The sequence below is a fragment of the Heterodontus francisci genome, chromosome 7, assembly GCF_036365525.1.
Source record: "Heterodontus francisci isolate sHetFra1 chromosome 7, sHetFra1.hap1, whole genome shotgun sequence".
NCBI lineage: Eukaryota > Metazoa > Chordata > Chondrichthyes > Heterodontiformes > Heterodontidae > Heterodontus > Heterodontus francisci.
In genome coordinates, this window is record NC_090377.1 from 90,546,898 (window position 1) to 90,563,264 (window position 16,367).

Sequence of the window (16,367 nt, forward strand, 5' to 3'; positions counted from 1 at the left end):
CGTATTTGCCATGCTCCTGGCTAGATAAATTAGCAAAAGAATTTTGTAATGTTAATAAATATAAGGAAACATTTTGCAAATCGTTTTTTCTGTCACAATGCTTTGTTCCACAGCTACCAATTATGTAAGAACTTTTAAGTACTCATTTCTAACATTCGTAGCTCCATCTACTTGGAAGGGATTGTAATTTTTTAATATAGTGGGGATAATTTCAGCACCTAAATGTTGTTGTGTATTTATGCTTTTATTATCTGTATTTTGCCCTGAGTTCCTTCTAGCCCATAACTAGTGCCCACTGATGAGCAGACTAACCAGTTTGCATATTCTATGCTCATAGCATGATTTGTTCCCTCAACAAGATGAGTATATTGGCAATAAATGGAACTTTAAATTACTGCCAATATAATGCGAGGAGACTAAATTCTGCATCAATTATTACACTATAGCAGCACAGAGAGCAGTGGATAGTTGGAGTTACAGAGGAGGACATATGTCTGATCATGTTTATAATACAAATCTTTGTGGGAAACAAAGTTTTGGGATAGTGTGTGTTAACACTAATTATTTCATGGTTTTGTCTGGCTGTTATTGATAATCAGAACTAGTCCATATTTTCTTCTAAGCTTTGCATCTTGTTACAGACTTAAGTGATTAAGTAAAGCCATCATGCAACAGTTACCACTGGATACCATTCGACTTCTTTCAAGCTGTCAGACAATATCCTCTGTTGTTAATGTAGTTAAGGAACTTGTGGAAAACTCCTTGGATGCTAATGCAACAAGCATTGAAGTCAAATTAGTAAGTGACATTACTTTTATTTTCCCAGTCAAGACTTATTTTAGTTAAGCAAAAATCATATTCTTTGTAGGTCAGAATGAAAGTGATTGGGAAAAACATCACCTTTTCCCCGCAGTGTGTTGACCCAAATTAGTTCATGTACATGCATTGAAAAATGCTATGAGTAGGAATTGTACCAGATCTTTTCAATAGGATTCCAGTTACAACCGCATTGTTAAATGGATCCAAGCCAAATGAAGAATGAATCTAGACACAATCCTTTTCTTGATAGTTGGTTTATTCACAGATTGCAACATTACATATTTCTGCCTTCTGCAAACCCACACCTTGTGTCCCAGCAGGCTCTCTATCCCCCTCAGTCCTTAATTAAACAATCCCCTTCACCTGTTTATCTTAACAACATAATTAACCTACAATTAACAAGCATTACCCTAAATTCTGAGACCTTGTGGGAACATATTTATGGAGAATTCCATGCCCATAGGGTAGCAAAAACCAGGTTTTCTAGTATGTTGATAGCTTTATTCGAGAAAGTTTACCAAAAATGTCTGATTTCCAAGTTAAACTGAGAATTTCTAAAAGTCAGAGGCAACTAATTCAATGGTTAGTAATGTTTTAACAATTGTTTTATTGTTGAATTTGTCTGTTTTATGAATGCAACATAAAATAAATCTGTAGATTTCAGTTTGATGGGCTAATTTATCAAAATATGATTTATTGTATTGACGTGAATACTTTAATATCATCTGTACAATCCTTCAAATTGATACTTGGCACAAGTGAAAATAAAATTACCTCGTTAAATATTAGTTAATTTATGAATGCGATAACTTCATAATAGGCGATCAATAAGAGTCCTGTTCCTTTGCTGGCATCTTCCACAGGACTAAGTATTCTAATATCCGATACCTTACATTTAGCAATTATTAAGAAATTACAACAAATGAATATTTTTCTTTAACTGAATCTTTGTTCCAGAAAAGTGCAGAATTATAATCTTTCAGTTTTTAGCACCACAGAAGATGTCATAATCTGATGATTAATGCAACTACTGAGTTAAATGTTACTGTACCACCAAGTATCTCAGTGTGAGAGCATCGCAACCATATCTACCGCTTGCAACCCCACTATTTTCAGGATTTTGTGCCTGTTATGTCACACTTGCAGTTGGGAACCATGTTTACCCTATCCATTAGATGGTGGAGTCTTGAACCTTGCCACTCACACATTAGGCATGCTAATTCCTGGGTGAGATGAAGAAAAATCTGCGGCAATTTTAAGAAAAAATTAATAGATATTTGTCACCTGCTGTTGGGATAATCAAGCACACTTCCAAGAGAGCATGGTAATTCATAATGCTTTAATTGGCAGACTTGAACTAACTTTCCCCCCTCTCATAGGGTACATCCTAATTTTCTTTGCAAAGCAGGACTACAGAGGACCAGAAGCAACCATCTTCAACCAATTGAATGGTTTCAAGGGTCACAGATATTTTATCAAACCTCTCTATCCTTAAGTAGTCCTGTCCACCAAACCTTTATCAGTCGTCCTCATAAACCTTCATTCATTCCCTGCTTTCGCTGCCACCCTGGTAGATTTTATACACACATACTGTTCTCTACGTGCAGAAATTATACCCTAACAGAGAGTTCTGTATCTTACGTCCCAATTACACTGAAGTGCAAAATGGGATATAGGTCCAGAATTTAATAATGTTTTTTGCTAGTTTATTCATTGTACTGACTATTCACAAGATGTACATGCACACTGCAGCATTCTCTTCTGTGGTGTAAAAATCTCAACTATTAGTCTAGTAAGCTGTTTGATTGTTGAGTACTTTGTAACAGGACTTATTTGCTGCATTTGAAGGATGTTTTGCATCTATTCTTGATTAACTTAATTTAAAGTTATATAAAGCTAAAATGACCATTCATGCTCTTTGTAAATGGAACAGGAAAACAGTGGGTTTGATAGGATAGAAGTACGAGACAATGGTGATGGAATCAAAGCTGTTGACGCCCCTGTCATGGGACTCAAACACTACACGTCTAAAATTAGTCATCATGAGGACTTGGAAGCTCTAGAAACGTATGGATTTCGTGGTGAAGCTCTGGGTTCTATATGTACTGTGTCTGAGGTAAGAGAGTGGTGGTTTATCAAACACGATTGAGGCGGTCACATTCTGATTATTTAGGTGGCAGTTCAGGCTGTTGATTATCAACAAACTAACAATTAGCTTCTGCTGCGGTGTTTTGTGTCAAGGTGCCAACGCATGGCACTATAAATTGCTAAGAAATTCAGTTCCCTTTTTCCACAAAATTTGCATTTTTTGTTACATGGCTACAGAAAGGCACCGAGGGGAAAAAAAGTGTTTTCCTGCATAGGATGAATGAAATTTTGTAGGGCTGTGAAGAAAGAGCAGGGAAGTGGGACTAATTGAAAAATTGGATTGCTTTTTCGAAGAGCCGACACCGACGAGATGGGACAAATGACCTCTTTCTATGTTGTATCATTCTATGGAAAGTTCACGTCTGTTATATAACTATCCTCATATTTTGAAAATAACCTTTGACTTTCTCTAATGTCATGAGTGAAGAATTAGCTGCCCAGAAAGTTGACCTCTATATGTATTCTAGCAGGTGTGCCCAGTTCTTCTTTGCCACTGACCTTAATGTGTGAAGTAGCCAGAAATATAAGTGGGACTGGTAACTATGCAAAGCAGTATACACATACTGGTTTGAGTCTGGTATCTGTAGATTAGCAGTAATCTAAGAGACTGTTTCCGTAGTGTGAAGCACCATTTCCTGGTCTGCAATGTGGACAGGGAACCATTGCAAGATCTTATCCATTGCTACTACTGAGCTGACCCCAAAGAGATGCACAACAATTCCTAGTATGACAAAATGTATTGTTTGACTTATTGTAGCCCCTGCCCATCAGTTATAAAGCACTAATGCAATTCTCTGATGAAACAACTTTGATTCAAGGCTAATAAATGTCCCCAAAAATTGTGAGCCTCAAATCCTGATAGAGTCTTGCTTGAACAGAATTGCAGATCAGAGAACAGGGTGTAAAACAGTGCATCCAATTAATAATGCTCCTGATTTTCAACCATTAAAATAAATGGCCAGAAAATTAAGATGGCCATGAATTGACTGCCATGCCCAGTTTTCCAATCTGAGGTCCAGTTGAGTGACACTCCACACCAGGAGGAGGAGTATCTTGCCTTTTGAGACTTTGATGTTTGATTTGAAGCATTTATTAAATTACTAGCAGATCCCCTTGAAGTTGTTAACAGTGAATTGGAGAATAAGAACATAAGAGCATAACAAGAAGCAGCAATAGACCATATGGCCCATCGGGCTGCTCACGATTCAGTACAATCCGAGCTGATCGGCTGCCTGAACTCCACTTTCCAATCTGCCCCCATATCCCTTGATTCACCAAGAGACCAAAAATCAGTCTATCTCAGCCTTGAATACACTCAACGATGGAGCATCCACAACCCTTTGGAGGAGAGAATTTCAAAAATTCACAAACCTCTGCGTGAAGAAATTTCTCCTTTCAGTCCTAAATGAGCAAACCTTATCCTGAGACTGTGCCCTTGTGTTCTAGATTCCCCCAGTCAGGAGAAACAACCTCACTGTGTCTATCCTGTCAAGCCCCTTCAGAACCTTGTACATTTTAATGAGATCACCTCTCATTTTTCTAAACTCCAGAGTATAGGCCCAATTTATTCAGCCTTTCATGATAGGACAACCCTCTGATCCCAGGAACCAATCTAGTTAACCTCCACTGTACTGCTTCCAAGGCAATTATATCCTTCCCTAGATATGGAGACCAAAACCTCTCACAGTACTCCAGGTGTGGCCCACCAAAGCCATGTACAATTGTAGTAAGACTTCATTATTCTTGCACTTCAATATCCTTGCAATAATGGCCAATATGCCATTTGTCTTCCTAATTGCTTGTACCTGCGTGGTAACTTTCTGTGTTTCTTGTATGAGTACACTCCAGTCTCTCTGCACATCAACGTTTAAAAGTTTCTCGCCTTTTAAAAACAATCTGCTTCTCTATTATAACAACCAAAGTGAATAACCTTGCATTCCCCAAATTATACTCCATTTACCACCTTGTTGCCCACTCACTTAACCTGTCTATATTTCTTTGCAACCTCTTTGTGTCATCCTCCCAGCTTGCATTCCCACCTAGCTTTATCGTCAGCAAACTGGATACGTTATTTTCAGTCTCTTTGTCTGTCCTTTAATATAGATTGTAAATAGCTGAGGCCCCAGCAATGATCCTTGCATCGCTCCACTAGTTACAGCCTACCAATTTGGAAATACCATGTTTATCCCTACTCTCTGCTTCCTGTCTGTTAACCAGTCCTCTGTCCGTACTAATATATTACTCCCAATTCCATGAGCCCTTACTTTAGATTAGATTAGATTAGAGATACAGCACTGAAACAGGCCCTTCGGCCCACCGAGTCTGTGCCGACCATCAACCACCCATTTATACTAATCCTACACTAATCCCATATTCCTACCAAACATCCCCACCTGTCCCTATATTTCCCTACCACCTACCTATACTAGTGACAATTTATAATGGCCAATTTACCTATCAACCTGCAAGTCTTTTGGCTTGTGGGAGGAAACCGGAGCACCCGGAGAAAACCCACGCAGACACAGGGAGAACTTGCAAACTCCACACAGGCAGTACCCAGAATCGATAGAAGGCAGAGAGTGGTCTTAGATGGTAAATACTCAGCCTGGAGCCCAGTTACCAGTGGCGTGCCACAGGGATCAGTTCTGGGTCCTCTCCTGTTTGTGATTTTTATTAACGACTTGGATGAGGAAGTCGAAGGGTGGGTCAGTAAATTTGCAGATGATACAAAGGTTGGTGGAGTTGTGGATACCGAGGAGGGCTATTGTCGTCTGCAAAGGGACTTGGATAGGTTGCAGTGCTGGGCTGAAAAGTGGCAGATGGAGTTTAACCCTGAAAAGTGTGAGGTCGTCCATTTTGGAAGGACAAACACAAATGCAAAATACTGGGTTAACGGTAGGGTTCTTGGGCATGTGGAGGAGCAGAGAGACCTTGGGGTCTATGTGCATAGATCGTTGAAAGTTGCAACTCAAGTGGATAGGGCTGTGAAGAAGGCATATGGGGTGTTAGCGTTCATTAGCAGAGGGATTGAATTTAAGAGCCGTGAGGTGATGATGCAGCTGTACAGGACCTTGGTAAGGCCTCATTTGGAGTACTGTGTGCAGTTCTGGTCGCCTCATTTTAGGAAGGATGTGGAAGCCTTGGAGAGGGTGCAGAGGAGATTTACCAGGATGTTGCCTGGAATGGAGAATAAGTCTTACGAGGAAAGGCTGAACATTCTAGGCCTCTTCTCATTAGAACGGAGAAGGATGAGGGGTGACATGATAGAGGTTTATAAGATGATCAGGGGAATAGATAGGGTAGACAGTCAGAAACTTTTTCCCCGGGTGGAGCAAAGCGTTACAAGGGGTCATAAATTTAAGGTGAAGGGTGGGAGATATAAGGGGGATGTCAGGGGAAGGTTCTTTACCCAGAGAGTGGTCGGGGCATGGAATGCCTTGCCTGGGGAAGTTGTTGAGTCAGAAACTTTAGGGACTTTCAAACGGCTTTTAGATAGGTATATGGATAAAGGAGAATGATGGGGTATAGATTAAATTGTCCTTGACAGAGGACAAAGGATCGGCACAACATCGTGGGCCGAAGGGCCTGTTCTGTGCTGTATTTTCTATGTTCTATGTTCTATGTTCTATGTTCTATGAACCCGGGTCCCTGGAGCTGTGAGGCTGTAGTGCTAACCACTGCGCCACTGTGCCGCCCCAACTTTGTATATTAACCTTTTGTGTGGCACCTTATTGAATGCCTTTTGGAAATCCAAGTAAATATACCACATCTACTGGCTCCCCTTTATCTACCCTACTGATTTAACAGAAGTTTCTTTCGGGTGTAATTTGCGAAACATGGTTTCTCTTTCATAAAATCATGTTGACCCTGTGATCATACTATGATTTTCTGAATGCATTGTTAAGACTTCCTAAGTAATACATTCCTGCATTTACCTGACGACTGATGTCAGGCTAACTGGTCTATAGTTCCCTGTTTCATCTCTCCCTCCTTCCTGAAATAGTGGTGTTACGTTTGCTAACTTCCAATCTGCTGGGACCATTCTAGAATCTAGGCAGTTTTGGAAAATCATAACCAGTGTATCCACTAGCTCTGCAGCTACCTCTTAGAACCCCGAGGGTGTAGGCCATCAGGTATCAGGTCCTGGGTATTTGTCAGATTTTGTTTCCTCAAATTCCTCACTCTTATTAGTCCCTGGTTACCCTCTATTTCTGGATGTAATTAGCGTCTTCTACTGTGAAAACAGACACATTTTTCAACATTTCTGCCATTTTTCTCATTACCTATGATTTTTCATGTCTCTGCCTCTAAGGTACCAACATTTGCTTTAACTACTCTCCTTTTTATGTATTTGTAAAAGATCTTGCAATCTGTTTTTATATTCCTGGCTAGTTTACTCTCATTCTATTTTTTCCCTGATCAACTTTTTGGTTTACCTTTGCTGGTTTCTAAAACTCTCCCAATCCTCAGACTTACTACTGTTTTTTGCGACATGATAAGCCTCTTCTTTTAATCTAGTACACACCCTAAGTTCCCTCGTAAGCCGCGGATAGATCTTTCTCACTGAATTTTTGTTTTTTATTGGAACATATTTTTGTTGAAAATGTTGAATTGTTTCTTAAAATATTTCCCATTGTTTATTTACTGCCATGCCTTTGTCTACTTACCCAATCAACCTTAGCCAGCTCTCCCCTCATACCTATCTAATTGGCTATGTTGAAGTTTGATTCTTGTTTTGGACTCGAGTATGTCGCTCTCAAACTTAATGTGGAATTCAATTATGTTATCACTTTTTTCCAAGGGACCTTTTTACTACGAGATTACAATTAACCCTGCCTCATTGGACTAAACTAAATCTAAAATAGCTTTATCCCTAGTTGGGTTCACAACATGCTGTTCTAGGAAACAGTTGCAAACGCATTCTACAAACTCATCTCCAGACTACCTTTGCCAATTTGATTAGTCCAGTCTATATGAAGATTCGAGTTCTTTAGGATTATTACATTGCCTTTGTTACAAGCTCCAATTATTTCTTGCTTAATGTTTTGTCCAATTGTATAACTACTGTAAGAGGTGGGGGGGCTTCTAACTACTTCCACCAGTGTTTTCTGATCCGTTTTATTCCTAATCTCCACCCATATTGATTCTACTTTCTGATCTTCTGAGCCAAGATCCTTCCTTACTACTGTCCTTATGGCATCCTTTATTCTTAGGGCTCTTCCTCCTTTTCCATTCTACGTGTCTTTTCAAAATGCTACGTACCCTGGAATATTTATTTTCCCAACCTTGGTCACCTTGCAACCATGACTCTGTATGTGTGATTAGATCAAACCCAATTGCCACTAGTTCTCCTATCTTGTTATACATACTTCAAGGGTTCAGATAAAGAGCCTTTAATTTTCTTGTTTTTAACCATTATTCGTTGCATGGAGCTTACTTGCTGATGCACTATTGCCGTTAATCTCTCTGTTCCTTCCTGACTCATTCTGCTTGTCTTTTCCCAAATTGTTACACTATTCTATTGCCACGACCTTTGTCTTTAGATTTCTAAATTTCTCATCACCTGACACTCCCCCTACACTTTTAGTTTAAAGCCTTAATCACAGCCCTTGTTATACAATTTGCCATGACGTTGATCCCAGCCCAGTTTAGGTGGAGCTCATCCCAATATCTGGATTTCTACCTCAACCATGTGCCAATTGGCATAGGGTCAAGCCGATTAGAGAATTAAACACGTGCCTGAGAATGGTGTGGGTTTTGATTCATGGGGCACTGACACCCCATGAATAGCTTCTTACCCTAGTACTAGTGTCAGTGCCCCATGAATCAAAACCCACACCACTCTCAGGCACGTGTTTAATTCTCTAGTCGGCTTGACCCTATGCCAATTGGCACGTGGTTGAGGTAGAAATCCAGATATTATTACCTTTTGAGGTTATGCTTATTAATTTAGAATCCAGTTCCTCAAATTCCCTCTACAGAACCTCATCCTTTGTTCTACCTATGTTTATGTTCCTACATGGACTTCAACAACTGGATCCTCCCCCTCCCACTCCAAGTTCTTCTCCAGTTGTGAGGCGATTTCTTTAGCCCTGGCATCAGGCAGGCAACACAATCTTCGGAACTCCTAGGTCACGTTTGCAGAGACAGTATCTATTCCCCTGACTGTGTTGTCCCCTATCACTACCGCATTCTTTTTTCATGCCCCCGACTTGAATTGCTTCCTGCAACATGGTGCTATGGTCAGTTTGCCTATCCACCCTGCAGTCCTTGTTTTCATCCACGCAGGTTGTAAGTACCTTGTACCTGTTGGTCAAAATCAAGGACCGAGGCTCCTCCATCACTACATCCTGGATCCCTGTTTTACTCGTAGTCACATCTTCCTGTCCCTGAACATTGACCAATTCTAAAGATCTACTTCACCTAAGGGTTGTGACTGCCTCCGAGAACAAAGTGTCCAGGTAACTGTCCCCCTCCCTGATGCCATACAGCGTTGGCAGCTCAGGCTCCAGCTCAACAACTCTGCGATGAAGTATCTTGATCTGCAGACACTTGTTGCAGGTATGGTTGTCCCTGATCACAGTGCTCTCCACAAACTCCCACATGCTGCAGTTCCGACCATGTCCTGCCCTGCTATGTCCGTCTAACCTTTATTTATTTATTTCACTTGTTAATTAGTTACTATTTTAGTAATTAATAACTTAGCGAGACACTATTTTATGACAACAAAGGTGTTATCAACAAAATCTTGCAGGAGGTAAGTGTGGTACATACAAGACTTTGCGTTCATAGATATATCCTCTTTCTGGTAGAGGAATTGATAACATTAAGTCATTCACTTTTTTTCCCCAAGTCCATTGTCAAATGATGTATTATTTCATTTTGAAGCATTCTCGCTGCAAGGGGAATATTTACTGCGTATTTCTTTAGAAAATGAAGTGTAGTGAATTGTTACTCCAATGTAGAAGGATGTGGGTGCATTGCCTATGATTTCCTCACAGTTACTTTCTGACCTCAGCCATGCTACTTTGGAGCTCACTTTATCTGTTCTTGAATACCTTCAAATCGTCCTTTACAGGACTGGAGGAGGGGTTAAAGAATCATAGGACAATACAGCACAGCGGGAGACCATTTGGCCCATTGTGTCTGTGCCAGCTCTTTGAAAGAGCTATTCAATTGGTCCCACTCTCCTGGCCCTTTCCCCATAACCCTGCAAATTTCTCCAATTATCCAATTTTATTTTTGAAAGTTATAATTGAATCTGCTTCCACTACCTTTTCAGGCTGTATATTGCAGATCATCACAACTTGCTATCTAAAATAACATTCTCCTCCTCTTGCCTCTGGTTCTTTTGCCAATTTCCTTAAATCTATGGTCTTTGCTTCCTGACATTTCATAAGTGCTTTAGGTAATCTTCATACATGGTACAAACTATGGTACCACAGAATATGATCTGATGCGTTACCACACAGCCCTATCTGCCCAATTTGACTGTGGCTACAAAGGAGATAAACCAACCAGCCTTTGTGGGAGTTGCATTTGAGGACACAAAATAACTTCATTTAAAATAAAATTGAAAACACAATACTTCAAATAAAATAAAGCCCAACATTTTCATTACATGGTTCAATAATGTCTTTTAGGGAAGGAAATCTGCTGCCCATACCTGGTCTGGCCTACATGTGACTCCAGAGCCACAGCAATGTGGTTGACTCTTAAAATGCCTCTGAAATGGCCTAGCAAGCCACTCAGTTCCAGGGCAATTAGGGATGGGCAATAAATGCTGGCCTAGCCAGAAATGCCCACATCCCACAAATGAATTAAAAAAATGGATGTTATACATCACACGGATCAGAGCCCTACCTTTCTGATACTTTTAGTTTTATACTTGCATCTACTACAGTTATCCAGAACTAAAAGAAACAATTGAGTTATAAGATCCACATTACTTTGGATTTGATGTAATTTTCCTGAATAATTAGTAAAATTGTACTCTAACCAGAATATTGTCTGTAGTTTTCTCTGTGTATAATCTTTTATTCCAAGATGTTGAGATACTGACTCATGCCAGGATGCAGACCCACAAGGTAGTGGCTAATGCCAGGGTGCAGACCTTCAGGTGCTCTGGCACTTTGTTCAGGCAATATTCTTCATGTATGAGACTAGACAGAGAGTGAGTGACTGGGGTGGTGGCAAGTAACAGTTGAGCCTTATTTTACCTCGTGACATCCACAGTTACGTACTTTTCAACTGAATAGTGTTCAAGACAGGACTGCTGGCTGATTTCTTTTTCCTAACCCAGGAACACTGAAGCTTATTGAAATACACCTTCTCACAATACAGCATGAACCAACCATTAAACCTGGTACCCTCCTGGTCTGTATAGTACTGATATACAATAGGCAAAGCAGTTACTCGTTGAGCCATTGGGGATTAACTTCAATATGCCAGTAGAAGTTTTATGATATAAAATGCCATTCTGCTTCACCTTTTCACAGGTTATCGTCACCACTAGGACGACTGCTGATGAAGTGAGTACTCAGTATACTTTGGACAATGCTGGACACATCGTTTCTCAGAAGCCTTCTCACATGGGACAAGGTATTCCGACTTTCTTACATCAAGAATGTGAGTGTCTGTTCGTGTCTAGTATGTCAGAGGGTTCCAAACTCAATTTTGAATCTGCAGCAGTCGTAACAAACTTTGAAAAGAATTAAGGTAAAGTTTAATTAATTTAAAAATAACAATAACAGCTGGAAACATTCTGAAGTAACATTAGCCAAAAAAAAATTCATAACATGCAGTACATATAGGAATTCTGCAATTTTTTTACATATTCGTCTTACATTTAAGATGATTGTAAGTGGTAAGGGTATGGATTAACTTGGGGATCCATATAACATTGTGGCCAGGATTTCGTGGTCAGCGGTGAAGCGACGGCGTTTGTCGCTGACCTCGAAGAAAACATCCCACAAAGGTCTGGCGATCTCCGTGGCGTGGTTTTCCACTTTTCAATGTCAGTTCAAGTTTGGGATTGGGTGAAGGAGATTGCCAGCATCCAGTAACAATAATGTCATCAAGCAGGGTAAGTGGCCAATCACAATGAATATTCTTACTGACAGCAAGCCAGGAAGTAAAATACAATGAATTTTTTTTTATTTACAATTTAAAATTTTGCAGATAGTGAAATAAATGATGGGATGTACAAATGGGAATAAAGTTCAAAGAAAATTTAAAATGTGTATTTTTTAATCATTATGAAGATATTTGACATTCCAGAAATATAAAGTTAGTTTTTCTGGGCCAATGAGGCTGTTTAGTAGTAATTATGTCAAAAGCCCAGCAACACCTTATTCAACAAGGTTTAACTTTTCAAGGGTTTTAGAGTGAGACTATTAGCATAAAAGTTCAACTTCTCATCAGTTCATTCATTTCTTTTTGATTGCAGTCTGGGGGAATTTTACACTTCCCCAGAGAATGTAATATTGAGTCATTGACAGTGATTTCTGTGTTTAACTGTGCATTTGTGGACTCCAGGAATTACTGTCAGTTTCAGAGTAGTAATGAAGGTCAATCCTAACTGTTTATTCATCATTACTACTACAAAATCCAGGTCATTATGTTGCAAGATTATTTATGAAACTTAATCTGAATCTATAGATTCAGATATATCACTATGCCCTATGTAGTCATTAAAAAATGTGAAATAGAACTTGCATTTATAGTGTGACTGTTACAATCTCAGGACATCCCAAGGCACTTTACAGCCAATAGAGTACTTGTTTTTTTAAAGTGTAGTCACTGTTGCAATGTAGGAAAATGTGGTCAAATTGTGCACAAACAGGTCCCATAAACAGCAATAAGATAATGACAGGATAATCTATCTTAGTGATGTTGGTTGAAGGATAAATATTGACAGGGGGGAAGACACGGGGGAGAACTCCCCTGCTGCTCTTCAGATAGTGCCATGAAATTTTTTACATTCACCTGAGAGGGCAGACTTGGTTTTATGTTTCATCTGAAAGTTGGCGCCTCAGATATCAGCACTGCACTGGAGTGTCAGCCTAGATTATGTACCCAAGTCTCTGGAGTGGGGCATAAACCTGCAACCTTCTGACTCAGAGGTAATAGTGCTACCAATGAGCCAAGCTGACACTTGTATTTCATCTCAAAACATGAAAACTTGATATATATTAAAAGGTGGCACAGAAATGATGTGCACATGAGATTAAAATGCAGATTATAAAGGAACTGAGAGATTAATTACACCTCGGTTTCTTTCCTAGTTCCCTAAACTCTGTCTACAGGACCTCATCCCTCTTTCTTCCTATGTTGTTGGTGCCGATATGGACCACAAATTCTGGCTGTTCACCCTCCCCCCTCAGAGTGCTGTGCAGCCGTTCAATGACATCCTTGTCCCTGATACCAGGGAGGCAACATACCATCCTGGATTCATGTCTGCAGCCACAGCCTGTCTGTTCCCCTAACTATCAAATCCCCTATCTCTATTGCTTTTCCAATCTTCCTCCTGTACACCCCCTCCCCCATCCCATGAAGCTGAGCCTGCTGTGGACTAAGCTCTGGCTGCACACCCCAAAGGAACTTTCACTTTCGCCAGTATCCGGAACAGAATACTGGCTGTAAGTGAGATGCACTCAGAGAACTCTTGCACCACCTGCCTGGTCTTTCTTGACTGCCTGGCGCTTACCCATTCCCTCTCTGCATACCCTTAAGCTGCAGGGTGACCACATCTATAAATGTGCTATCCACGAAGCTCTCAGCCTCGCGGATGCACTGCAGACGTCGGCTGCAGCTCAAGCTCTGAAACCCGGAGCTCAAGATGCTGCAGCTGACGACGCTTCCTGCACATGTGGTTGTCTAGGACAAAAGAAGCATCATGGAGTTCCCACATGGAGCAGGATATGCACTCCATGGGACTGAGCTGCCCTGCCATGCCTCAATTTGGCTATTAAACTTGTGACTTAAATACTCACCAATCAGCTGCTTTTTTATGCTGACATCACTTTATTTCAACGGGAGGTTAACTGGGATGCTTTTACTAAATAGCTTAGATTTTAAGTTCGTGATAAATTCAGAACCCTTCAATGGTATTATCCCTTGCTATTTAATTTTAACTTTGTCCCCTAGATTTGATTGATTAATCACTGACTGTAAAATTATCAAATTGGCCTTAGTTGTATGCTTATTAATTGATCTAGTCTCGCTTTAAAGTCGATTAAATTATATTAAAAGTAAAAATTAAAAGATTACCAGTGTACTCACCCCATCTGACTCCTTGTCCTGTGATGTCACTTGGCAACATATCTCCACCTATCTTTGCTGCTCCTCGCTTCCACTGTGCTTTGCTGTTCTGAGGCTGCTATTGGTTCCTGCACTGTTTTTGATGGCTCCTCTCTCTCGCTGTACTTTGCTGCTCTGCTGCTGCTGGTGTTTCCATGCTGTTCATAAAGACTCCCATCTCCTGCTCTGTTTTGCTGCTCTGTTGCTGTTGCCAGTGTTTCCTGCACTGTATTTAAAAATGCTCCTCTCTCCTGCTATGCTTTGCTTCTCTGTCAGTGTTTTCCACGCTGTTTATAAAGACTCTTCTCTCCCAATGTGCGTGGTTCTTTTCATCATTAATCATGCTGCCTTTTTATGCTTTATACAAATTTTAATGTTGTGACCCATGTACCCAAGTCCAATTCATTTTCTATTTAGGAAAGCATTGGTCCCAATACGAAAACTTAGGGAGCACATGCTTATGTTCCTCTATTATGAAAAATATCCTTTAACAATTCTCTTTACTGTCCTTTAATCAACATCATATCCATGCTGCCGCACGTCCTTTAATACTGCCTTAGTTTATATTGACAAGCAGCCTATGCAGCACTTTATCAAACCCCTTTTAAAAATCCATTTCACAACCTCCTCTGCTTTTTTTCCTTCAATACACTACTATTTTCTCGAAGAACTCTTGTTATATTTGTCAGACATGACTTTCCTTTTACAAATACGAGCTGGCTGACCTTAATTAACCCATGTCTTTCTATTGAATATTAATTTTACCCATTATAGCTTCTAGAAGCTTACCTACCAGCTCTGTTAGGCTGAATAGTCTGTAGTTGGCTCATCTCTGTCTCTCTTTTTGAACAGAGATATTACGTTGGCAAATTTTCAGTCCTCCTGAATAATATTTATTATGCAAGGATGTTTAATAGATTATGCTCAGAACCTCCACTAGTTCCTCCCTGACTTCGCCCACTATGTATGCCATCAGTTTCTAATCGATTCATGTCTCCGGTTGATACTGTCCCAGTGAATATATGTGCAGTCCACATGATAAACACAACAAAAGCAAAGGTTTGTAACAAAAAGCATGTGACAGAATTTGTCATCTCAAATGTTACAAAAATTAATATTTTCCTCTTTCAGTGCTTGCTCTCAACTTTTGTCCATTGCTAATTTCAATTTGCTGTCACTCATGTCTATTAGGAACAACTGTGACTGTGCTCAAACTTTTTAAGAATATCCCTGTAAGAAAGCAGTTTTATTCCACTGCCAAAAAATGCAAAGAAGAGCTGAAAAAAGTTCAAGACCTCCTAATGGCATATGGCATAATAAAACCAGACCTTAGGATTGTTTTCACCCACAATAAGGTAAGGCAAAGCTGTTTTGCATTTTTAGTTGTTGGAGCATATGGTCTTTTTCAATATCAGGGTAATGATCATAATATGTATTGCAATCTTGAAAATATTTCATCCTGTAATGAGAAGCTGTTGAAACCCAGGGTAATTTCGTTTTATTTTTTTGAGTGGCTCCTTTTCCTCCTCTTCCATCTGGAAAAGCACTTGAGTTCTGTTTGACGCCTTTCACTAAAAATATAGCCAAGATTGGGTGTTCTTTGTGTGAATAATGGTTATTCTATTGCCCGATGGTTACAGCATTTGTGTGCTTCACTGTTAGTACAAGATAAGAATAGAATCTATCTAACGAGCCCAGGACCCCTTCAGTAGATCAGAAATTTCATGCCACAGTTTTGCTTTTTTATTTTTGTTTCACATTTTCTTTATTTTAGAGATGTTTTAGAAGCTATTTGCTCAAAACATTCTAAGATTAAATAATTTCAAAGTTCAAAATAAATAAATGTTTTAAATTTACAGGTTAAATTAAATTTGTCTGTAAATTTTTAAACTGGGGCTTCCAGATCCAACATTCAGATTTGTGTATTTGTCAATTTACTGATACATTGGTCCTGATTTTAACCTAACCTGCCCAGCAGGTAGGGGGTGGATTCAGGTGTGGTTGGACATACGTTTTACACCCTTCCTGATTTTTTTTTTTACTTCATATAATTTTCCAAATTTCTAAACCATCTTTGTAGTGTGCTGTGACTTATCCAC

The 16,367-nt window shown here is 39.7% G+C and overlaps 1 protein-coding gene across 11 annotated transcripts in view; it reads left to right on the plus strand.

Moving 5' to 3' along the window:
* Positions 1–16,367, plus strand: part of pms1 (PMS1 homolog 1, mismatch repair system component) — a 117,165-nt gene that overhangs the window by 19,285 nt on the left and 81,513 nt on the right. For 10 of the 11 annotated variants that reach the window (XM_068035624.1, XM_068035628.1, XM_068035626.1 and 7 more), the window contains 4 exons: positions 642–798; positions 2,753–2,935; positions 11,466–11,568; positions 15,460–15,623. In XM_068035624.1, coding sequence (XP_067891725.1) covers positions 667–798; positions 2,753–2,935; positions 11,466–11,568; positions 15,460–15,623 — 582 coding nt within the window. In that variant the 5' untranslated portion in view covers positions 642–666. Of the gene's footprint in view, positions 1–641; positions 799–2,752; positions 2,936–11,465; positions 11,569–15,459; positions 15,624–16,367 lie in introns of those variants that run through there. The other variant, XM_068035635.1, reaches the window with a different exon arrangement.